This window comes from Sinohyriopsis cumingii, chromosome 5 (assembly GCF_028554795.1).
Source record: "Sinohyriopsis cumingii isolate HCF-2022 chromosome 5, ASM2855479v2, whole genome shotgun sequence".
Classification (NCBI taxonomy): Eukaryota; Metazoa; Mollusca; class Bivalvia; order Unionida; family Unionidae; genus Sinohyriopsis; species Sinohyriopsis cumingii.
Genome location: NC_142965.1, coordinates 103,275,551 through 103,302,183, shown reverse-complemented (window position 1 = coordinate 103,302,183; position 26,633 = coordinate 103,275,551). Strand labels below are relative to the sequence as shown.

The following is a 26,633-nucleotide window of genomic DNA, read 5'->3' as shown; positions in this document are numbered from 1 at the left end:
CGTCCTAAGAGGTGAAAATGTGTCTGACAGGCAAGATAAGCAAATTAAATAATTCTCCAACATTATTGTCAAATCAGTTAGCCTGTGATCGCTACTCATTAACTTTGAAATGACATATAATTATCTTGAATATTGAAATGTTAATTCAGTATATTCAATACACCAAAGAAACATATAAGTATTATATTTGTCTTAATAAATCGATACTTTGGATTATAATGGGGTTCCAGTAATAATCGCTCGCTTTATTCATGGGGCTTTCATGTGATAAGATAATTTTCATTCATACGTTTGCCATATTAGATGATAATCATAAGATGTGATTTGATTGCAAAATTTTAGAGCTGCGGTATTTTAGTTCTGGAATCAAAGGTATCATATATACGGCTGATTTGTCCTTCCTTTAAAACTTTGCAACAACTAGATTACATAGATGAATATTAGGCACATTCATCTACAGTCCATGATTTATCTGAAATCGTTTTGATACGGCCAACCGGAAGGATGTTTACCATGCGGCCAACCGGAAGAATTTAAAACAAGAACTTGGTTTATTTATTTCTAATTAATATCAAACCAATAATTTATTCGTGGAGAAAAACAGTAAGCATTCGATGTGTATTTGAAGCTAAAATAATCTCGTACTATTAAATCTGGGACAAGCTAAAGAGATGCCTAGCAAACAAGTCAGTTTCGATTGCGCTTGCGAGAATCATAATATCTTTATTATTCGAACGAAAAGAACTTTGGTAGAACTCAAGAACAAATTGAGAAACAATGACGTCATCTTTATTAATGAATGCATATGAATGGTCTCGAATATCTTCAGATCATATCTGTCCATCAAAGTCTTTTTAACGCTTTTTGTGTTTGAATGGTTGCTAACTATTTTGCTTATTTTATTGCTGTTGCTGTTATTGTTGTTGTTTTCATTCCAAGAAGATGCACAACTTGTATGCGCATGTTAAATCTTTCGTGTGAGAGTTGTTGAGCAAAGAAGTTTGCTCCGAGCATTCCCTACTTAAAGTTTGGATAATATTAAGATACATACCTTAAATTTGGTCCTTTACCATAAAAATATAAATCGTAACCATCTAGATAATCTTCTTGCCCTTTTTCACCAGAACGGTGATCATTAATAGGAAAGTCTCATAAGCATGCCCTCTAATACCATACAAAGGTGAACATTAAATTGCATTTCCCCAACATGGAAGTCTAGTATTATGTAACTAAATATTGGATTATGAATCTTTCCACGATTACTCCTAATGGTGTCATTGTTGCAGTTTAAAGTAGGAACGAGAATGGAACAGATCAGGGGCTATGGTTCATATCTCAACAGTCATAATGTTTCTTTTTTAATTCTTCTGACAACAAAATATTCAAACCTGTTAAGATGGTTTTGCAGTACTTGCTCATTTTTTAATTTTATAATGGGTTCCTTTTTTCAAAAAATAATTATTGCTTTATTCTGCTTTCATTTAATTGAGCAGTTTTAAAGTGGTGTTTATGTTATCTGTAGCATTAGTTTGCAACATATCGTTAGGAATGCTATTTAACAACATATCGTTCAATTCATGCATGTAGGAGTAAGAATGAACAAGCCTTATTAACTGATCTTATTACATTACATCAATTTTGATGTTCAATTTTATACAAATATGATAAATGAATATATGATCATATGATCCCGAGAAGCGGTATTTAGCAAATGTCTTAACGTTCTGCCCCAAAGTTTCACAATTTTGCAGTGGTTTGAAAAGATAAAGAAAATATATTGATTTTCCTCATTGTTAGTTCTTGTTATGAAAAAAAAAACTTGCATAGTCATTGGAAATTTAAGTAACCCTTACTCTTGTAAATGAATATATGAAGCATGTGGGATTTAATTGGGTTAGGGAGTTCAGTGTTAGGTCTTGCGTGTGCAGTGCTAATCTCAAAGATGATTGCTAGCCGTGCATTGCTACTTCCATGTCCGAACCTTCTGACATAAATTATCAAAATGAGCTAACAACCTGTTTTTGTTGTGTCAATATTTTCAAATTTCAAATGGGTAATTTCAAACAACAGAAATAACTAAACTGTGCAAATTCTTTTCTGTATTTGAAAGACAGGCAAAGATAGTTAATTAATGTTAGTTTAATTACATTTCTGCAGCATACAGACGAGGTAATGTTGTATTTGCTATATTCTTGAAACAAGATATAATTTTCCGAATAAGATTGGAAAAGGGAATGTCCATCTATTTATGTGCAAAACATGAAAGTGTGTCTTAATATCCTACAGATTGTAAGATTTGTGAAAAACGTTTACTTTTCTTCTATGAATTTTTGGCATTGATGAATATGTTAATGACACAAGACTACACTCTTCCGCAGATAACGTCCTCATACGATGGTGGAGGATCTGTGTAGATTTGATTTATCTGACCCACACTATTGAAGGAATGAGAAGTATTCCAGATACGCTGTTGTTGAATACTTGGGCTAGTCCTTCGTGTATTTATGCAACAGCAAATCAGAGTCAAAGATGCGCTTAGTCCGAATACAGTAGGAATAAGAAAGAAAGCTGAGATATACAACCATAGTCTTGGTCCACAGCTGTATGTAACAGTTACATCCCTTTGGTCTATACCTTCAACATTAAACACCGCCACCATGGAGGATCGAGATGCGAGGTTAAAAGTACATGATGTCGTGCAGAGACACTGATTAATGGCGTGTGTAATATTGTACACTGCCCGGCTAAACTGGAAGTTTACTTGTAAAGTTAAAGTAGATTTGACTTGATTACTGAACACGAAATAATACTCATCTGTTTCTGAAATGTTTAAAAGGTAGTCGTTAGTGTCGAAGAATGCGCAATTTCTGTAGATATTCGTGTAATACTTATAGCAAGTATTACAGCTGGCGTCTGATTCCCATTCTTTTAGCATGTCCTTGCCCTGAAATAAGTAAAAATCCATATAACTTACGAATGCTGTATATCCGGATATACAGCTCAATACTTTCACTTTTGATCCTTTTATGAGGTAAAAGCCCCAATATTCGTATTTGTTTACACCAATGGATGTGTTCTTTGTCATATAGGAACTTTGTAATTGGGGAGATATATCTGGATAAGTTGGAAATAGATAAACATCTATGAATTTTGAGGATTTGACGGTAACTTTTTCGCAAAAGTCAGTTGAGATACCGTCTACAGTGCGCACGTCGTGGGAAGCAGCGGTTACGGACTGATCGGCATACTTTCCAAACCTAATTATTAAGCCCATTGGAAGAAAAACTGTTGTAAGCCAGACCCAGAGAATAGCTACCCTAGTTCTTCTCTTCATCTTCCTTAGACACAGGATAGTTTTGAGAAATGTCGAAAATATAGAACATCGATTAAATTCATCACCAGTACAAGTCCTTTCTGAATCTTGAAGACAATGGAAAGAAGAGTTGCCCGTGTTACCATCACTGTCAGAAGGCACATATTCCCCGCCATTCATCATTTTTTCAGTATACGCCTGTTTCAAGAATAAATTGATAAATTTAAATATAGCAATACGAACCATTTCATTATATTTGTTATTATTTTGTGCAAAGTTGGAATTATAAAGTCTATTAATATGAATATAGAGGGCATCAACATCAAGAAAATCAGGTTGAATCATTGTGGGTTTTTTTAGCACTTTCTCGGTGCTTGAAACAAGTATATTAGATAAGCTATAGATTAGATTCAGACACGTTTGTTATCTCTCCTTTTGTAAATGTCACGATACAATCAGTTTGAGGCAATGCTTCTTGAGTCTTTATCGATAGTCGCCAGACGGAGAAAAATATGTCATTCGTGACCGCTATTGGACAATTGGTGTAGACAATTTACAGAACGGCTTTCTTCACATTTTTATTATAATTGCAGAAAAAAATATGTTTATTTCAGAATGAGCAAAAACTTAATTATGACGATTCATTTATGTACATGTTATCTGTCACTAAAGAACATTTGAGGGAATCCATAACATAGAAAAATGAAAATAAGCTGAAGTTAGGCAATGTCCGTTCTTTTACGGTCCTACCAGCTTTATAATAAAGATAACGACAGAGAAATGCCATCTTTTCTCGCTGTTGTAGTTAGAATGACAGTCATTTATTCCATTGTTTTGCTTTCGCATTTACCTGGGATAAATGCATTACACAATTTGATCTGTTTTTATAGTTCAGTGTCATTTGAAACACGACTCTGAATTTGAGAACATAGATATGTGGACAGACGTTTTCAGTAAACAAGTGCCTTCGTATCTTTACATGGCACTCCCATCCTCTCATTGGTCTACAAATATTCATAAAATTAGTCATTTGAAATAGTGTCTCTATGATAAATTAAATGATGGAGTTCCGATCAAGTCCGGTACCTGTCTTCCTTAAACGTCTGTTCGCCTCCTTCTGTTCATGGACCGTGCATCGTTAGTAGTGAATGGGGTCACCCTACGGACAATGGGAATTAGCATTACAGGGACCCCTGGGTCACTCTACGGACAATGGAAATTTAACATGGCGAAAAATCGTGGGTCAATCTACGGACAAGGGGAATTTAACATGGCAATAAATCGTGGGTCACTCTACGGACAAGGGGAATTTAACATGGCAATAAATCGTGGGTCACTCTACGGACAAGGGGAATTTAACATGGGATTTTTTCTTTAAATTTTAAAAAAAAATTTTTAAAAAAGGGGTAGGCAATGGAAAGGCTATCTCTTTTCGAGAAATATGGCTGGCCCTGAAAAGGGCCTTTGGTTTATGTTAATATGCCCTTAGCATAAAGGGCATTTGGGACATCTTCTTTTCCTCAAACTTCGTCTTACAGCAGGGCCATACATCAGAGTCCTTTTGAGGCAACCTTGTCTCTCTATATAGACTCTTCTTATCCACAGGCTGCTGTTGGTCCTGTGGACAACGGTCCACTTGGATCGGACATACATGAGCATGTCCGTCCTGAACATCATTGTTGACACAAGGGTTGAAGATTCAACGTCGGTCCACATGTTGAGGCTCCGAGAATAGGTGAATCAATGCAGTGAACTGCACTTATTTATAGGGACAGAAAGGACTGAAACGGATTGAGTTCATTCACCAATCCGAACACGCGTTACAGAATTCAGTCAGCCCGCATCCAATCCGAAGAGAGCAGTCTGTGACGTCACGTAGTCAATATAGATTCGCTAGCGCTTGTGTGCAGTCAATCTATGCGATAGTGATTCAACATGACGGAAACTCAGAAAACGATCCAGTGGGGTGCACCAGCAGGGGAGACTGCCCAAGGGAACTCGGACTTACTTTCAGAAGAGGTGAATTGGGATTTTGTGGATTTTCTCTCCTCGCAAGAATTTGTTCCGGAACCTTCGTTACCTTCTTCATTACCGCAAGTGGAGAATTTTAGACAGAGACAGAAAGAAGAATTGGAGAAATTTATACAACGACAAAAGGAAGCGGAACAGGCTTTTCTCCTACAGCAACAGCAACAAGAAGAAGAGGTAAGAAAAAAACAACAGCAAGAAGAAGTAGCAGCAAAGAAACAAGAGGGTGAAAATCAAACGGTCACGGTACTGTTGGACATTTTAGCGGAGTTAAGAAGTCTGAAACAAATGTATCAGACTTCTTTATCACGACCGAAGAGAATACGACCTTCCCGAGCCAAACACGTCAACCCTGTGACTAAGCCTACCGTACCACCCTTAGTGATTTCAACCCAATCATTATCATCATTACGCAGTCCAGAAGTAGGCCTTGGCCGTGGCAAAGGCTTAAGGCAGTTAAAATTGATTGCTTAAACTCACCCCTGCACCATAAAGAAAAAAGGCCCTTTTCAGGGCCACCCACATTTCTCGAAAAGAAATACAATTTCAATTTGCCAATAACTCAAAAAAAACTCACCCATTTTACCCTTATAGTACGTGTCTGTGTATGAGTGCGTGAGTGTAGCTTCTTATTTTAAAATCAAAACTCAAAGACTCTTACCTTATATCATTCATTTATTCTTTTCTCCATTTTTTACAATCCAATTCACAATTCACAACACAACACTTTAATAAAAAGTTCATTGATTTCTTCTTTTCTCCTTGTTTAGTCTCTCTGTTTTTTGACTTTCTTCACCGTCACACTCTTTTCCTCTTCTTCTTCCTCCTCGCTTTCTTCCCTTCTTCTTTTTTTCTCCTGTTTCTTTTTCTTCACCTGTCTTCTTTCTTCCTCAGAAGAATCCCTCTCTTCCTCTGAACAATCCCTCTCTTCTTCTGAAGAATTCCTCTTTTCTTCTGACTCCTCTTGTTTCTTTTTTGGGCAATCTGGAGACCAATGTCCTTTTTCTTGACAATAATAACAGGTATCTTAACTTTTGTCTTTTTTATCCCCTGTTTTTTTTTCTTTTTTGACGGTCTGGACACTCTGAAGACCAATGCCCTTTCTTCTGACAGATATAGCAAGTATCTTGACTTTTATCTCTAAAGGAAGGAGAGTAGTCCGTAGGCTGGTCTGAAGAGAATTTTCTAATGACCCCTCGCAAAGCTCTGACGAAACGTTCCATCTGGTTAGTCTCTTCCATCGTTGTGCTCGGCTTGAGAGTGAAATGAATAGTGAAAGGACAAGACACACACCCTTTTATATACGTTGGTCTGCCATGACTATAAAGTAGTTTATGGTGTTTGAACTTGAGTCATTTGACTTTTTGCTTTCAAGATGAAACGATCCCATTCATTCGAGAAGAAAGAAGAAGAAAGTAAGAGGCAGAAACGTGATCTATCGCCTCGAACCAGGGCTGAAATCTTGGCACAAATTCATGCCAGTGATTTTGAAGAGGACATGAGTGAACCAGAATTTGAAACCTTTAAACCAAGTTCACCACCCTTAGTTAACCCTGAAAAGTACTATTCCATTCGAGAGACGGAAAAGCGCTCCTCTAGAAAATTTAGAACTACGGCTTACAAATACACGGTGAAGTTTAAAGATTTCAAGGCTGAAGTGCCGTTAGAGAAAGCAGAAGTGTTCATCACCGAGGTGTGGGATTCTTTGCTCACTGCACTCAAGCGACAATGTCAACCCAAAGAAGACGATCGCTTGAGACTTTCCATACAACACGACGGTTTGAAATCCCCTGTTTGGATCGAGTTTAGCACCCCTGCAGAATTGACTGCTTCCAAAGTCATGGACAAGATTCAACACGTACAACAATCTAATGATCAGTTTGACATCACCGATGGTAAAGCCACACTGGACATGACCCACGTCTCTCCTCCTCAAGGGACAGGACGCAAAAAGATGTTATTGGTGGACGACCTTCGCAACACCAAAACGAGTCTCGTCCGAATTAACAACCCTCATGACCAGATGTGTTTAGCCCGTGCCATCGTGGTGGGACGAACCTATGCCAACAAGAACGACACGGTAGAATGGAAAAGAACCTGGGACACTATTCAACGTTCCGACCGAGCCAAACAACGAAACGAAGCAGAACTCCTGTTACAACAAGCCGGACTGCCCAAAGACACACCCTGTGGCATTCCTGAGATGCAAAAATTGCAAGATGCCCTAGCTCCACGATACACCTTGAAAGTGCACCCTCAAGAAGTGCGCGGACCTCTGTTGTTTCGAGGCCAAGATTTTAAGGACGGAAAATACATTCACCTTTATCATCACGATGACCATTTCGATACCATTACCAGTATCACTGGATTCCTGGGATATGTTTATTATTGTGAGAAATGTGACTATGGTTATAATAATCGAGAGCAACACAAACATTGTGGATGGAAATGCTCAGGATGTTTGGCCTCTCCACCCTGTCTGAGCGAAGAACCAGTGCCTTGTTCCACTTGTCTGCGCACGTTTGTCAGCCCTACCTGTTACCAACAACATTTGAAGACGCAAGGTTCACAGAAGAAATGCGCTTGTCAACTCCTGAGATTGTGCCCTACGTGTGGACAAGGCATACGTACCAATAGTGTCAAGGCACACGTATGTTCAGGAAAGAAAAAATGTCACATTTGTCACCACATCGTGGACTTGGAACACGAATGTTACGTGCAAAAATACCAACCCCCACCAGAGAAAGAGGACGGTCACAAGAACAAAGGCAATTTCATCTTTTTCGATTTCGAATGCATGCAAGAGACCGGCATTCACATTCCTAATTTTTGCGTGGCTCATCGAGCGTGCGAGAAGTGCATTCAAGAACATATCTTCAGTCATTGCCCTCACTGTAGCAAGATTCCCGGAGGGCGTGAAAAAATCTTTCGGGGACCAAACACGTTAGCCGATTTTGCCCAATGGGTCTTAGACCCCGTCGACAAGACGTGGAGCCAAGAGGACATCGAACGTTACGGAGATTGTCATCGCCATGCCACAGTGATGGCTCACAATTTCTCCGGATACGATGGACAGTTTCTTCTCAGATACTATACGGAACAAGGCACCGAACGTCCTAAAGTGACTTTGAACGGAGCCAAAATCATTTTCATGCAAGTGGGACAAGTACAGTTTAAAGATTCGATGAGCTATTTGGCCATGCCTTTGAGTCGAATGCCTAAAACGTTTGGAATGACAGAAATGGCTAAAGGGTACTTTCCACACTTTTTCAATACGGAAGCCAATCAACACGCCGTTCTACCCCATTTACCTGAGGCTCACTATTACGACCCCGACAACATGCGTACCGAACAACGAGAAGCTTTCTACGCTTGGTACCAGATTCACGCCTCGGACCATTTCGACTTTCAGGAAGAATTGCTAAAGTATTGTCGTTCCGACGTGGACATTTTACGGCGTTGCTGTGGAAAATTTCGAGAACTGTTCATGGAACACGGAGGGGTCGATCCTTTGAAAGAAGCTTGCACCATTGCCAAAGCGTGTTCCTTAGTGTATCGACAACGATTCATGCCTGAAAAGACCGTGGCTGTCATCAGTCCTCAAACGACCCACTTTGTCAAACGTCAATACTCGGTCAAAGCCCTACGTTGGTTACATTACTTGTGCGACAAGGAAGACAAGTGGATTCAGCATGCTCGCAACGGAGGGGGCGAAAAGACCATCGGAACGTATTCGGTCGATGGCTGGGACTTAGAAAACCCCAAGATCGTGTACGAGTTTAACGGTTGCTTATTTCACGGATGTCCTGTTTGTTACCCTGACCGTGGCACTAAAAATCAGTTTTTGCAACGAACCATGGAAGACTTGTACCAGGACACTTGTCAGCGTCGCCTAAAGTTAGAACAGCAAGGATACCAAGTGGTGGAAATGTGGGAACACGAGTACGATCACCGTATGAAAACCGATCCCGAGTTTAAACGTCTCGTGGAAAGTTACCAGTTCATGGACCCGCTGAACCCGAGGGATAGTTTGTACGGAGGAAGGACCAATGCCACCTGTTTGCTGTACCAAGCCGACGAAGAGAAAGGAGAAGAAATCAAATACTTGGACGTGTGTTCGCTGTATCCCTACGTGTGCAAATATTGTCGCTTTCCTGTAGGGCACCCGCAATTGTTAACGGAACACATCGACCTGAAAAACATTCGACAATACGAAGGCTTGATCAAGTGTAAAGTTTTGCCTCCCACGAACCTATACCATCCCGTCTTACCTCACCATTGTCAAGGCAAACTGATGTTTCCCTTGTGCCGTACTTGTGCCGAAACGTGCAACCAAGACCAACCTTGTCAGCACACCCAAGAAGAACGGGCCTTGACGGGAACCTGGGTCAGCGTAGAATTGTTCAAAGCTCTGGACATGGGATACCAACTGTTAGAAGTGTACGAAATTTGCCACTTTCCCAAGACACAACAGTACCGCAAGGGTGATCCCAGTCAGAAAGGCATTTTCGCAGACTACGTGGATGCCTTTTTGAAACTGAAACAAGAAGCCAGCGGCTATCCTTCCTGGTGTCACACTCCCGAAGACCAAATACAATTCAAAGAGAAATACTACGAACAAGAAGGCATCACTTTAGACCACATCGAGAAAAACGAAGGCAGGCGATCGTTTGCCAAAGTCATGTTAAATTGCTTGTGGGGTAAAATGGCACAACGACCGTGTTTACCCAAGACGGAATATTTGACAGAACCTTCCCGCTACTTCCAGATGATTCACGACAAAACCAAATACATGAAACACGTGGACGTCGTTCGAGAGAATTTGATCTTGGTCAATTACGAAGAAGATCTGGACTTTGTACAAGACGACCCTTTTGGAAATGTCATCATTGCGGCTTACGTGACAGCTCATGCTCGCTTAAAATTGTACGAAGCTTTAGAACTGTTAGGAGAATGCGTCCTGTACTTTGACACGGACAGTTGCATTTACATCCATCACCCGATTCAACATCACCCTGACATCGAAGGAGACCGTTTAGGAGCCTGGACAGACGAGCATCCCGACGACAAGATTCTAAGTTTCGTCAGTGGCGGTCCCAAAAATTACGGCTACGAATACCGTGACAAACAAGGAGAAGTGCACACGACGTGCAAAGTGAAAGGACTGACTCTGAATTATCGTACCAGTCGAGTGGTCAACTTTGGGGTATTGAAAGAAGCCTTGCAATCGGGAGAGGATGGAAACTTTAAAGTGACCACCTACCAACCGAACAAAATTGTACGTTTACCCACTCACCACATCGTCAGTCGACCCTTGGAAAAAGTCTATCAAATTGTATACCAGAAGCGAGTGCGACTTCCCAATCATTTCACCTTACCGTACGGTCACGTCGGTATTGGTCTGTATATAAAAAAGGAACCCTAGGCAAGATCGATAGTTCATTGGGACTACCAAGACCGAGCGAACAAGATGAATACTTTGAAAGAGACATCGTTCCAGTTTGGGGATTGTAAAAAAGTTGTATCTTCCTCTAGTGTGACTAATATTGGATGGATAAGACCCAGGCATTGCGACGGAAAATGTCCGGAAGGAAACTGCGATTGTCCATGTGGTTACCATTGTAATTGCGTAACGGAGTTTGCAGACGAGTGCGATTGTGAGCCTTGCGATGGATACGATGCTGTACCTTGTGACCTGAGCGATGCCGTAAAGCATCATGGGAACTTTGTTCTCACTGCCCCTATCATGGAAAGTGATGCTGTGCGTGTCAAACCTGAGGGATGCGAAAGCGATGCCGCTCGTCCTCTTAGACATTTTACCGGGTTTAAAGGGGAATGTCGACCTTCACGTTTACCTCCCTACGGATGTCATCCAGCCCTGAGCAAACTCCTGTTCATGTCACCCAACCCTCATCGAAACGAACCTGTGAAAGACGAATATTCGTTTCCTGTGCGTTTGTCGGAATACTGCGACTTTGAAAATCGTCTTCAATCGTTCAAAGGAAAATGGCCAAAGTATCTGGGAGGACCGACCCCTGAAGAATTAGCCAGAGCCGGATTTTTCTACTTGGGCGAAGGAGATAAAGTCAAGTGCTTCAGTTGCGGTGTGTCACTTCACCACTGGGAACCGCAAGATTCGGCCTACGTAGAACATGCTCGATGGTCACCGAATTGTCATTACTTACCCTTAGTGGGACCGAGACATTGAAGTAACTTCTTACCATAATAATCTGTTCATGGATACTTTACAAGAGAACATTCGTGCTTTGCCTGTGGAGTTGAGAGAACGCATTTATCGAGAACTGGTCAAAATACAAGTGAAACGTAAAGAACAATTGCATCCGTTACGTCACCGGTGTTTGAACCACTGGTACCTGAAGGCTATACAAGGATTGATTCAATTGAAAGTGTTCCATCGGACAGACATTGACCAACGATCCTCTAGTTTTAAAAAGGATTGGTTTGGTATGGACGATTGTAGTTACATCATTGTAAACGTACTGCATCGAATTCCAGAGGAAGAGTTAACGAATTACCAACATCTTGAACACAATGTCAACTTGGTGAAAGAGGAAACTTCTGAACGAATTGTAATGTGTAGATTAGTGACTCAACGATTTAAATTCGACACTGAAGTGAAACCATGTTTGTGCAAAGAGTACATTTCTTGTGTCAGACCAAAGAGGAATTAGTATGACCTATTCATGGATACTTTGCTAGAGAACATTCGTGCTTTGCCTGTGGAGTTGAGAGAACGCATTTACCGAGAACTGATCAAAATACAAGTGAAACGCAAACTCAAAGTGATTCATCCGTTTTTAAATTATGCTCTGTTCCAAAGTACAAGAAGACTGATTATGAGTGGATATTACATTAGACACAAAGTTAAACGAGGCTATTGGTCACCACCCAACGATTCCAAAAACAGTGTATATAATTATGGATACTTTACAAGAGTACATTTTGGGCTTGCCTGAGGAGTTGAGAGAAAGGATTTACCGAGAGCTGGTGAAAATACAAGTGAAACGTAAAGAACAATTGCATCCGTTACGTCACCAGATCTTTAACCACTGGTACCTGAATGGTATAAGAGAACTGATTCGTCAGAAATTGTTTCAGTGGTCAGACCTTGTTCAATACTTCCAGGCCCCCGATGATTCACGTGTTGATCATTTTGGTTACTTCGAGATTCACCTAGAGCAACCCATTGAGGAAGACAAGGTAAAGGATTACCAACATTTGTTACGTGGAATCTACTTAGCGGAAGAGGAAACACCTAAACGAACTCTGACGTTTCGGTTACAGTATGCAAGATTTACATTCCCAACTGGAAAACGAAGATCTCTGGCTAGAAAGTACGTGTATTCTTTTCGAAACAAAGAGACTATAAAAACAGGCTGTTATGCCACGACTTATGTCGTATGTCATCCAACAGATTCCGTGGAAGGAACTCAATGACCATATTCAAACCGTGGATCATTACCATCAATTATTACAAGAATTGTATCCATTCAATTTGGGACGACAAGTGGTGTGTGTCTTAGTGACTTGTTTTCTGGGATTTCGTTTACCAGCCGATTCTTTGTGGACTCTTTACGATCAGTACTTACCACCTCCATGGCCTTAAATGGTCACGAAAAACTCCTTTTGCTCAAAGCCTTGCGTTTTCATCTGGATACTTCTCGACCTCAACAGGAAAAAAAGATTCGTCAACTTTTAGCGACCCAAGACGTGTATGACGATGTGTGTGTAGCTTGTGACTTACACCCCCATTGGACAGATGTTCGTGATTGGAAAAAGGGGGGTTTTGAGGCTTGGGCCCAAGAAGTGGCCCAGTATGCACGAGAGTTGTTCAAGGAAAAAAGTTACTTTTCAACCTGTGTTAGTGACGGTGCCAGAAGAACCCGTCACCGAGAACAACCACTCGCTTCAGGACAGGACTGTCATGGACAGGCCTGAAAGGTCATTCCGGGAGGACACTTGTGTGACAATACCTCATGTAGAGACTGTAAGAACATTACACACTGTCCCTAGGACATCTTCGTTACCCAAAACATGTTGTACAGACACTTGTTTATATTCCACTTTGATTGTTTTGATGTGTTTTTTATTCCTGTACATCACTATTTGGGTTGTATGTATTTTTGTCTTTCGTGTTCATATTTGAAACATTCAATAAACGTGTTCTGAAAAAAAGTATATAAACTCTTGTCTTGTTTGTTTTTCGTGTCACAAGTGACATTTCTCACACCATGGCTACCTCTGCTGTCTCTGCTCCCTCTTCCTCTACTGTCAAAGTCATCGACGAACACTTAGATCGTGCCAGTTGGGAGGCTTTGTATCTTCGCCATCCCTTTAACATGCTCATTGCTGGACCTAGCGGTTCAGGCAAAACCGAATTCGTCAAACGTTTGATCGAACATAAACATCATTTGATCGATCGACCCCCTCAACGGATCGTGTGGTGTTACAAAGAGTGGCAATCGGCGTACAGCCTCTTGCGAGAAAGTCAAGGCGATTCCATCGTGTTTGTGGAAGGCATTCCTAAAGAAGACGACGGCATCGTCTCTGACTCCCGTCTAACCCATTTGGTCATTTTCGACGACATGTTAGGAGAAGACGAAGAAGAAATTAAATTGTGGTTTACGCGCAAAGGGCATCACCGTAATGCCAGTGTCGTTTACATCACCCAAAATTTGTTTCAACAAAGTAAAGCCCATCGCACCATCAGTCTCAATGCGCATTACGTGGTCTTGTTTAAAAGCCCTCGAGATAAATCGCAAGTGCAAGTCTTAGCCAAACAGTTAGGAACGCCTTGGCTGACTCAGGCGTACGACGATGCCACTCAAACTCCACACGCCTATTTACTCGTCGATTTGAAACCTACGACCCCCGAGGATTTGCGATTTCGTACCCACTTGTTTCACCACTGGTGCCAAGACGGAGGGCCTGTCCTGTACACGTCTCCGTCCTCGACTTCATTTCACTCCCCATGAAAAAAATCTATAAAAACCTCAGACCCTTTTCGTCTGTCTCACACAACGTCAACATGACGTCCCTTCAGTCGCATCTTCCCGTCAAATTGATTCGTGCCTTGTATGGCATCAGTCGAGAAAAAGATCCACAAACACGAGCCCGGGTCTTAGAAGCTAGTCTCAAAGAAGTCTTACGATGGTTCACGGTGACGGCACGTCAATTACTCCAAGGAATCATTCAGATTCCTCATCAAACCAAACGCTTTTTCGATCGAAACAAAGTCGCTTTGGTCCAACTGGCCGATCCCCGCATCGACACTCAAACCAAAAAACAAATCATTTTGAAACCTGGAGGGAGCGGTACTCTAGGAGGGGTCATCATTCGCTCACTCTTAAGATGGGATCCTAATGCCCCCAAAGTTATCCCCAAGACAAAAGTCCAACGAAGCCCCAAGAAGAAAAAGAAAAAGACCAGGTCCCCAAGAAGAATATCTTCTCCAGTGGCGGGACCCTCCTCTTACCAGACACCACCACCATCACCCCGGAAAAAGAAAAGAAGCCCCCAGAAAAAGAAACAGAGAAAAAGTCCCCAGAAAAAGAAAAGTCCACAGAAGAAGAAAACTAGTCGCAAGAGAGGCACTTCGGCCAGGACGCAACCTTACACTCGCAAGCCACGACCTGCCACAGCGTCTCCGGCAGCCTCACGTTTGTCCACTTCTCCGTTGATGTCACCAGGAACTGAAGAGTACTTGGAGACGTTGATTACACCAAGAACTTCTCCGTTGATGACCCCCAAAAGAACTTCCCCAGTGGCAGGACCTTCCAATTTAGTGGCAGTGGCTGCTGCTCACAAAGTACCTTCTCCCAAAATCAAAGTCCATGAAAGATCGGGCATGTTACAAAGTTTACTGGATTTGTCCAAGCAAGAACTGGCTCGATTTAGTCCGTTACGTACCCCTGCACGACGTGTCATGCCTGTCCTCAAACTGATAAAACGTAAAGACAATCAGTGGCGACGCGTTCCAGTATAAAAAAGACCTGTGACCGAGTAGAGTATCAGTGTTTTTTAGGTGCTCCTAAAGACTCAAAGATGTCACCCTCCAGAAAACCCCAAGGAAAGAAAAGGAAAGGACTACCACCACGTTTAGCCAAACATGGGGACCTGTTATCTGTCCTGTCCAAAGCTTCTCCACCCCTACGAAAAAAACTCATTCAAACAGCCTCCAAAGAGGTCATCGATACCGTGTGCGAATGTTGTTTGAACGTTTTGAAAGGCACGATCCCTTTGTCCAAACACCAGAAACAATGCTTAGGCAAACATCGTCACGTTCTTCGGAAAATGGTTCAAAAGAAAATTCCCATTCGTCAAAAAAAGAAGATGTTGGTCCAACGTGGAGGCATTTTACCTCTCTTGTTAGGCCCCATACTGAAAGGAGTCTTGGGAACCATGTTGGGAGGACTGGTGGGAGCAAGATAAAAAGGCCTTCGGAAGTCCCAAGATCTCAGAATTCACCCCTGACAACCCCATGGAAGGACGAAAACTAGCTTTAGTGCCTTACAAACGATGGATGGAATATCATCGGTGGCAAGAACAACGCACCCCGCATTTACCTCCCAATCCCAATTTGAGGGAGATGTCCCAGTTACAACACGAATTGCAATCCTTGATGGATCGCCAAGATTTGTCCGAAACAGAAAAATCGCAAAAGTACGGTCAACTCTTGCAACGACTACAACTCTTTCACCAGCAAGCTTTAGACGAAACAGCTCTACCCACTTTGAAAGATTTTAAGAGCTTGATGAAAAGTCCAGCACCATCACCAGTACCAGTACCAGTACCACCAGTACCCGTGACCAAGACAGAAAAAGCAAAAGAAGAAGAAGAAGAAGGGTTTCAAACTCCACCAGAAAAAGTACGCAAGTTAACAACACCACCTACCTCCAGAATTGGATGGATTAAAAAGATGATGGCCACCCCTTCTTCCTCACAAGAGAAAAAGAAGGTGAAGACAGAAGTGAAGACAGAAGTGAAACAAGAACCGATATCCCCCGCTCAGACATCCTCCTCCTCTTCGACACCTATTGCTGGCCGCACACGCAAAGCCTTGCAATCCAAGAAAATACCCCAAGAGAAAAAGAGTAGCCTCTTCCAAGAGTGGGTACCTTATTAACACACAAACACAAAAAAATGGAAAAAGTCTTAGCTAGCATTTACTACGATCCCTCGCATCCTGCAGGTTACGCAGGAGTTCAAAAATTGTATCGTGCTGCCAAAACGCGACTGAAAAGTCTCCGTTTACCTCAAGTGCAACGATGGTTACAAGAACAAGCTACCTACACTTTGCACAAACCCATTCGACGCAAGTTTGCCAGAAGTCGCACCCGAGTGGAAGGCATCGATCATCAATGGCAAGCCGATTTAGCCGATGTCTCTCATTTGGCCAGCTACAATCGTAGTTACAAATATTTGTTTTGTGTCATCGACGTCTTTTCCAAATTTGCCTGGGTCGTGCCCTTGACTTCCAAATCGAGCAGCGAGTTAGTGCGAGCCCTGCAACGGGTGTTGAAACAAAGCGGTCGTCGCCCTCTTCGATGGCAAACGGACAAAGGCACCGAATTTCTGAACCAAGCTTTTCAAAAAGAATTAAAGAAACGTGACATTCATTTTTTTACCACCGAGAATCCCGAAACCAAAGCCAGCATCGTGGAACGTTTTCAACGCACTTTGAAAGAACGCATGTGGAAATATTTTACGCATCACCACACTCTGAAGTACATCGACATCTTACCACACCTGGTGCAAGCGTACAACCAATCTTACCATCGAAGCATCGGACGTGCCCCGCAAGACGTGACTCCCGACAACGAAGTGCTGGTGTTTGAGCGTCTGTTCGGTACGTCCCCGACGAGGGCTGTCCCCAAGAAAAGTGGAGAGTTGACCGTAGGAGATTGGGTGCGCATTGGCAAAACCAAACGCACTTTCGACAAAGGTTACTTACCTAACTGGACAACCGAATTGTTTCGCGTCACTGGACGAGTACATGGCCGTCATCCTGCCGTCTATAAATTGGAAGACATGAACGGAGAAGTACTCAAAGGAACGTTTTATTTGCCCGAGTTACAACGTGTCACCAAAAAAGAAGACGACGTGTACGACATCGAAAGCATTCTCGAACGCAGAACCCGTAAAGTGGGCAAACGACGTGTCAAAGAAGTCAAAGTACGTTGGAAAGGATATCCACCCAGTTTCGATTCTTGGATCGACGCTTCGCAAGTCATCGACTATAAAAAGAAGAAGTGACCATCATGCCCTTTCACACAGCAGACGCAGCTACGTCGACCAGTCCTTCTTCCCCTAGTTCTTCTGTGCAAGATTTACAAAAACAACCCTTGTGGGTGTGGTGTGGAGAACGTGTGCCTAAAACGCAAATCGTCTTTTTCTGCCAAATCTTCGTGGTGTATTGTGTCATCAGGGCAGCCATCGCCAATTTGAGTTTGCAACAAGGAGACAAACAATTGTGGACCATTTTATTGAGCAGTTGCATCGGTTACCTGCTTCCCAATCCCTCCCTGAAATTCTCCTCGAACGTGAACCACGGGAACCTTGTGTCCAGTGTCAGTGCCAGTCACCACTCCAATAACAACAGCAACGACCCCATTTTAGGCGGAGACACGCCTCTGACCTCCAGTAACCCCTCGGACAGCCACAGAACTCTGGAATTATGAGTCACCAAAACCAATTTTACTTAACCTTACCCAGTGACAGTTCCATGGAGGTGTTTCCCCACAACACGTTGTGCTGTTACACGGCCAAATTACCTCAAGCCATCCCCTTAGATCACGAAGCCCATTGGGAAGTGGCTTTAGTGGAAATAATTCACCCGACCCAAGTCCACAATGTCATTGCCCAGCAAAATACTTTTACGGTGGAAGTTCATGACAAACAATTGCAAGAGGAGTTGGATAAGACTAGTAGCACATATACCAATAAAACCTATAATCAAATCACTAAAACGACCACCTACAACTTTCTGATTAACCCAGGCTATTATTTCAGTGGTCATCATTTGGTCAGCGCCATAGCCTCCAAGTTTAATGGCGTGTTTGGGGAAGCTTTTAAGATTGTCAAGAACAAAAGTGTCACCATGGAGTACCACAAAGTAGCTCGTCGCTTCTTGATGAAATTTGAACGGCCTAAAATCGTGTCCATTAAATTTTGTCCTGAATTGTTTGACATGTTGGGCGGTGACATGGAGATGAGGAAGAAATTAGAACAAAAAACACAACCCGAATTACCAGTCATTTACGACAACGAGACTTTTGGCCAGTATTTTCGTACCCCGGTAGAACTGAACCAAGGACTGAATTTGATCTTTGTGTATTCCGATGTGGTGGAATACAACGTGGTGGGACACACCTCCGTGCCGTTACTGCGTGTCATTCCTTTCAAAGTGGATTCTGCCACGAACGCTGACGAGGAAGGTGGAAACACTTACCACGTCCACCGCGAATTTGTCCATCCTCACTATTTGCCGGTCAGCAAGTCGTATTTGGACACGGTCAACATTACTATAAAAGGAGATTTGGGACAAAATATTCCATTCACCAAAGGAAAAGTCACGGTGAAACTCCATTTTCGAAAACGGTTCTCTCACGATTCGTAAGTAAGTCATGTATCCAGTGTACCAAGGGGTGGCTCGACAGCGAGGACACGGTTTAGGAGACATGTTAAAATCGGCCTTTCGTTCGGTGGCCCCGGTGTTGAAACCGATGGTGACACGCGGATTGCACGCCTTGAAAGATGCGGCACTGACACAAGGCAAAGAATTTCTCCAAAATGTCATCATCGACAAACAGAACCCTAAAGAAGCCTTCATGAGGGCAGGCAAAAATGTCTTGCTGCAAACGGGCAAAGACATTTTGGGTCGACGAGAGACACCTATAAATGCCCTGCACGCTACCGAGTCAGGCATTCAGCAAGGACAAGGCAGAAAGAGACGACGAAGAAGAAAACACCCTTTCACCAGACTTCAAGCGAGAAAGGCCAAGAAAAGAAGAACCGTTCGAGACTTAGACGTTTTCGATTATTGAGACACAGCAACAACAAAAAATGATGCACCGAGAGTCTTGCGCCTGTTCCAAGACGGAACTGGATCTGTTTGCCATGCCCCCCACCATGATGACGATGCAAGAATCCCAGTGGGTGGAATTTAATCCCATCTCCTCTTTGACCGATTCCGCTCCCATTGAGTTTGACATCAAAGGACAACCCGAAGATTACATCGATTTGAATAGCAGTTACTTGTACTTGAAAGTCAGAGTTCTAGATAAGGGAGGAGATATTATAAGCGGCGACGAGAAAGTAGCTCCGATCAACAATTTCATGCATTCCTTGTTCAGCTCAGTGGACTTGTACTTGAACAACAAACTGGTTAGCAGCAGCATGGATACTTACCCTTACCGTGCCTACCTGGAAAATCTCTTGACGTACGGAATAGATGCCAAGGATACTCATCTCGATGCCTGTGTGGTGTGGCAACCTGACGAAGCGGGCGAATTTGATCAAACAGGTCTTGAAGCTGACCCCAAAACAAAAGCAACCACCAATGAGGGATTTGTAGAACGAAGAAACAAAATCAAAGGACTCGACAAAAGTTTAGAACTGATGGATCGTTTGCATTTGGACATGTGGTTGCAAGAGAAATATTTGCTAAACGGAGTGAATATTCGCCTGAAACTGAATCGCAGTAGTGCCGCTTTCCATTTGTTGGCTGATGGTGATGCTACTAGTGGTGGCAATCCTAAAACCAAAATCGATGAGGCTAAACTCTACGTACGACGCGTGGAAGTGTTACCTAAAGTGGGAAATGACATCAGTCAAACGTTGAGCAGAACGACTGCCAAGTATCCCATCCGACGCGTGGAAGTGAAAACGTTCACCATTTCTGCTGGACTGCATTCCATGACCGAAGATCATCTGTTCCAAGGACAGTTACCCAAACGTTTGATCCTTGGTATAGTCGAGAATGAAGCCTTCAACGGAGCCTTCGCTAAAAATCCTTTCAACTTTCATCATTACAAAGTGTCCAAGATCGAAGTCAGTCGCGATGGCAAGACCTTGTGTACCCGACCTTTCGAACCTAACTTTGAGAAGAAGAATTACTTGAGGTCGTACTTGTCCCTGTACGAAGCCACGGGACAGTTAGGAACCAACACCAGTCACGGTATTACGTACGAGGATTATGCAGGAGGCTATGCTTTGTGGGCTTTCAATTTCACTCCAGACCAAGGCAGCGACGAGGGACATTTCCACCCTATAAAATCTGGCCAGATTCGTGTGGAACTTCAGTTTAAAGAACCACTGCCAGCGACAGTGAACGTCATCCTGTATGCAGAATTCGATAATACCATAGAAATCAACAGTTTGAGAGAAGTCATTCTAGATTATTAGAAAGCCATGGAAGACTGTTATCCCTCTTTACCTAGTGGAGAAACTTTGGAGATGGAATGTAAGGAGACCGTGGAAGGAGAAGAATCTCAAGACAAAGACGAAGAAGTTGTCATGATGAAGTCAAGATGGCCAGAACAAGAAGCCCATTTAGTCTCCTGTTTTGCCAAACACTTGGTCGACAAAATGACGGAATTGATCAAGAAAAATTGCTATGGATGTCAAAACGATCATCCCAGTCAAATTCAACACGATAAATGCCTGATGTTAAGTCAAGAAGAAAAATTGGACGAGTATCTGGACGAAGCTTGGAGTCTTATCTCGAACAAAGACGTGTTGCACCAGTGGTATAAAGACTTGCGTGAACATTCTTGTCCACCATTAACCACTCAAGAGATCCATCGTATCGAAACTCTCCTGAATCAGAGTGAGGAAACAGAACGAATAACCGTTTATTCGTCAGACATTTTCAAGCAAAAAGTCAGGATCGAATTGACGACTTATTATTACCTGTGAAGAAGAAAAACACACAAACACAAATGGATACCTGGGAACTTTATTCCCTTTTGAACCACAGTTCGTATACGGCTTCTTGGAATCCTGTCGTCTGTGCTAAAGATGAACTCCCTCATCGCAAACCTAAAGACCATCAAGCTTACGTGATCAACACGGATGACAGTCATCTCCCAGGAGCCCACTGGGTAGCCGTCTACTTTCCTCAAGAAGGATGTGTGGAATATTTCGATTCGTACGGACTGTCCCCTTTGGAAGACGATATCATCGACTTTATGAGAAGAAATGCTCAAACCACCCGATTCAATAATGTGAAATTACAAGGCACAGATTCCTTGGTGTGTGGACAGTACTGTGTGTATTTTCTGCATCATCGCAGCCTGGGCTATTCCTTAGAACATTTAGTGACTCATTTTGATCCTCGTTCTTCTGCTAGAAATGATGTGAAAGTAGATCGATGGTTTTGTGACCATTATGCTTATCTTTTGTCTCAAGCTAGGAAACGTAGTGTCCATCAATGGCCTAATGATTTCCAACAGTGGAAATCACAATTTCATTCACAACGTTGTCAGCCTTGTTTAAAGTAGATTGTATTTGAAAAAAATTGTTTGATGTTATAGTGTTGGATTATTGTTAAAAATGTTAGAGTTGTTGTTTAGTGTTAAGTGATTTTTGAATAAAAAATGTTGTGTTTTGAAAAAAATGCCTTTGTGGTTTGTTTAGCTATAAGAATGTTGGATTGATGCTCTTTCATTTCTTACTATCCCTCTCATGAACGTTGCGGCCCGAAAACCGTGTGGGTGATGTTTTCCTTCACGTCCGCGCTTTAACTTTAAGAACCGGGTTGTTCCCAGTCTAGCCATCCATTGTCGACTCATCCTCCTAAGAAGATGTGCTCCAAACTAGCTAAGCTCAACGAAGCCTACGTGAATCTGCATAGGGTCAGACACAGTCTGATACCGAAACCAGAAGAAATAGAGAATGTGAGAATGTTAAAAATCACTGAAGACCTGATAGAAGAGCTCTTCAGAGAAGAAATGAACAGGGAGAAAGAAGAATGGACAGAGAAGTACAGACTTCAGAGACAGCAGCAACAGCAGCAACAGCAGCAGCAGCAACCTGAAGCTGACAGAGGCTTTGTCGATTGTCGTATCGACACCAAAGAATTCTTCTTCTCTTTCCGAAGAAGCAGACCTATTGCCAGAAAGTCTATCCTCAGAGGACATCGCATTCTTAGAAACTAAAAAAAGAATGCCATAGCAAAACAAAAAAAACAGCCCTTTTCAGGGCTACCCAATACTCTAGAAAAGAAATAACGATCGATTTGCCAATGTGTGTAGGTAGAGTAGTGTGAAAATAAACACTAACTATTTATTAAGATATTGTGAGGGTATGTGTTTGTGTGTTTGTAAGTGATAAAGTAGGTTGGTGTGGATAGTAGATTAAAATGATGTTTGTTTTTTTGGGCTGTTTGAGGTGCAAATTTGGGGTTAGATTGGATTGCTTTGCATATGTAAATAGTCTATTGAAGTGATTTATAAAAAATTTTATAATAGTGATGGGTAGCATAAAAAAGTGAGTGAGTGTTTCTTTTAGGTCCGCGCGTTGTTGTTGATTTTGGTCATGATCTAGGTAAGATCAATTTTATGTTATTAGGGGGATGTTTTCCATCACGTCCGCGCTTTCACTATAAATTGAAACTCGCTGGGCAGTCTAGCTACCCTTGTTGATTGATCAACAGTAAAAAATGAGCAACAGACTGACTAAATTGATGGAACTTCAGATGCATCTGGAGTATGCCAGATACCTACTGAACGAGCTGACTGCGGAGGCCCTTGTGGAAGAAGTGAGAATAGAACAGGAGGAGGAGGAGAGAAAAATGAAAGAAGAGAATGAAAGAAAGAGAGAGATCAGGTGTCACCCTATGATGAACCCTGTGTGCAAGGTGATACCTGAGGCAAGGACATCTTGCCAGCCTGTAGCTGAACCACAATCACAACGAAGACAAAGACAAAGAAGACAGAGGGAAGAAGAAGAAGTGTTCACTATTCCGCAAACGGAGGAGTGGGATAGTGAAGCCACTCACCCACCGTCTGCTCTTCAAACAAGTCATGTGAATTGGACTAATGATTGGAGTAGACGTTGTGTCTGTGGTGCCCGACCCGGAAGGTGCCACCATTAACCAGGGCCTCTGAAGTTAAAAAACAGCCCTTTTCAGGGCTACCCAATACTCAAGAAAAGAAATAACCATCAATTTGCCAATGTGTGTAGGTAGAGTAGTGTGAATATAAACACTAACTCTTTATTAATAGTGGAAATGTATGTGTTTGTGAGTTTGTGTTTGTAAATGTTGAAGTAAGTTTGTGTGAATAGTAGATTATAGATTTATTTATTGATTCTTAGCGTATGTAGAGAGTATAGTTAGGGTTATATTATATGAAATGAGAAAGTAGGGGGATGTTTTCCTTCACGTTCGCGCGTTGTTGGGTCATGATCTAGGTAAGATCCATTTTATGTTTTAGGGGGATGTTTTCCTTCACGTACGCGCTTTTCGTATAAGAACCCACAGTATTAGTTGTTCAAACCATTCTGCAAAGAATAAAAAGAAGATGGCGTCAAACCAAATGGACAAAATACAAACCTTGCAAGACGTTTTAGACAACTTAGGAATGATGGAACAGATGCTAATAAGACTGGTTGAAGACCATTATTCCTATAGTCCCCATCGTGTGAAGATGGAAATTAATAACTTAAGGAAAGCAAAGGACAAGATTAGTGGTGTCATGAAAGAGATCAAGGAGGAGAAGGAGGATGAAGAGGAAAGAATAAGAATACGCAATTGGAACGAAAAAATTGAAAAAGAAGAAGAAAATGAAAAGAAGAAGAAAGAAGAGGAGGAAGAGAAGAAGAAAGAAGAGGAGGAGAAGAAAAAAAAGAAAGAGAAGAAGAGTGTAGGAGATAAAATAAGAACTTGGTGGAGGAAAAGAAGAAATTAGAAGAAGAAGAAGAAAACCCAAAGGCCCTTTTCAGGGCCAGCCATATTTCTCGAAAAGAGATAGCCTTTCCATTGCCTACCCCTTTTTTAAAATTTTTTTTTTAAAATTTAAAGAAAAAATCCCATGTTAAATTCCCCTTGTCCGTAGAGTGACCCACGATTTATTGCCATGTTAAATTTCCCTTGTCCGTAGAGTGACCCACGATTTATTGCCATGTTAAATTCCCTTTGTCCGTAGATTGACCCACGATTTTTCGCCATGTTAAATTTCCATTGTCCGTAGAGTGACCCAGGGGTCCCTGTAATGCTAATTCCCATTGTCCGTAGGGTGACCCCATTCACTACTATCGTTTTCGAGTGATAATTTGCAATCTTATATCACGTCACGAGTTACTATAGTGAAGTTCCGTTTTTGTCTTTATATATACAAAAGGCACAGACAAGGTAAAGCAAAGATAAACAATATCTTAAGTCACACAAATAGGAATTCAGATACCACGTAGTCATTCAGATTATACAATTTCATTCTCAATGCACTAGGGACATATTACTCTTTCCGGAACAGATTTTTACCCACTACATTCTAATATTAGTACTATATCGGGGCGGAGATGTATTCATTGGTCTATTAAGTCTCTTACCTGAGATATATAACGTAGCGATTGTTTTTCTATAGTGTCGATATTACATGATTGGCCATAAGGTGTTGAAAAGAATGGCTGAATATATGTAAAAGCGGATACTATAGACTCTCAATAATATATTAAACGTGACTTTTGTTGTGAATAAACTTGAAGCATCAATTACGTACCCACCAACCAAAACATCGTTGATTACATCAATTTGAAATAATTAAACAATTTTCTCGATCTCTACAATCCTATATCACATTAAAAATAGTTGGTCTGGTTTGGTGTTTTATGGCAAATCACCAAACGGATACACTACAACATTGAAGATAAATATTACCAAGAGATAGTATTTCTTAGTTTTGTGGCTCTGAAACCAGAAGTAGTGGCAATAGTAGCAGTGACAACGACCATCCTGACGTCGCAGCAGCAGTAGAGGAAAATGTGCAATCGCAGTTCCAGTAGAATTAACATTATCACTAGCAGCATTTGCTGTTGTTGTTGTTGTTGTTCTTGCAAGTTTAACTCTAAGTTTCAGCACATGATATGTTATACATTACGGCCAGTTTATCTGGTAGTGGAAGAACCAATGAAAGCCCCAAGAAGATCCATCGGCCCATGGGAAGCTACTGGCAAGCTTTCTCGAATATCCTCATAGGCCGACCTGAGACTCGAACTTACGCTGACATAGATGAGATGGTGGAGATCGGAAAGGGCCGGTAGAAATTATATAAGATGTGTTGTTGGAGATCATTATTATGACGACGATATTATTATAACAAAATCAGTTAAGCATTTTAAAGTTTGCAACTGAAGGCATTAAATTAACACATTCGATCACAGAACTTTTTATTAATAAAGCTATAAGTACTTATAGAAGGAATAACGACGACGATGCTGGAAATAATGTTGGTGGTTATGTCGACTTGAAAGTGGTAACATCAGCAGTGGTACTAGCACTTGTTGTTTTCTGACTCTTTTGTTGCTATGGTGGTAACAGTGATGGGAACAAAAAGATGAAAAATAGAAGCTGCAGTTTGGAAACTGCATGGTGGTGTTAGTATTAGTAATACAAACGGCGGTTGCATTATTAGTAGTACTTGTAGTAGCAGAATGAAGAGTATGGCAGCGAGTAAGAAAGCCTAGAATCACCGGAAACCAGAACGAGAGAACCTAAGCATGACATAATAGAAACCAATATAGAGGGGAAGATAGATGAATAATAAGTCTAAGTGTTATCCTAGGTTATACAATATTGGACAGGCCGGGAATTTATCAACGAAACCACGTCTTGAAAAATGATTAGCATAGATTGAATATAACGAAGCTTGTATCTTCTGTACAATACAAAATAGCTTTGGTTTTGTGATGGAGATGAATTAGGATTGGGAACATAACAAACTATAAACGGTGTTTAAGTTTAATTCAATCAGACTACAGTGATGGATTATGCAATAGCCTTACTTGACTATGGTTTTATGATAATGTTTGACCGATGGATCGGAACACAGTAGAGGTAGTGGTTACTGCATTAGTATACGCTGTAAGTCGAGATAAAACTTCCGTTTCCTTCGTCATGTTTTAAACAGCATTTATCACAAAGAATACACTTACCTTGAGTGGATTCCTGCTTCACAGCTTTCTTGTATTTCTTTATAATAGTTATAAATGCGTCCTTATTTATTAGTCGTGTTATTAAGTGCAACAGTTAACTTGAATGTTATCAGTCGTC

The 26,633-nt window shown here is 41.7% G+C and overlaps 1 protein-coding gene across 1 annotated transcript; it reads right to left on the bottom strand.

Moving 5' to 3' along the window:
- LOC149799909 (uncharacterized) lies at positions 1-26,633 on the bottom strand. Its single transcript, XM_089957144.1, has 2 exons — positions 26,516-26,633; positions 1-3,511 (listed from the first exon to the last, which is right to left on the bottom strand). Exon 2 carries the CDS (start codon positions 3,494-3,496, stop codon positions 2,363-2,365), a length of 1,134 nt encoding a protein of 377 aa, XP_089813270.1. The 5' UTR covers positions 3,497-3,511; positions 26,516-26,633; the 3' UTR covers positions 1-2,362.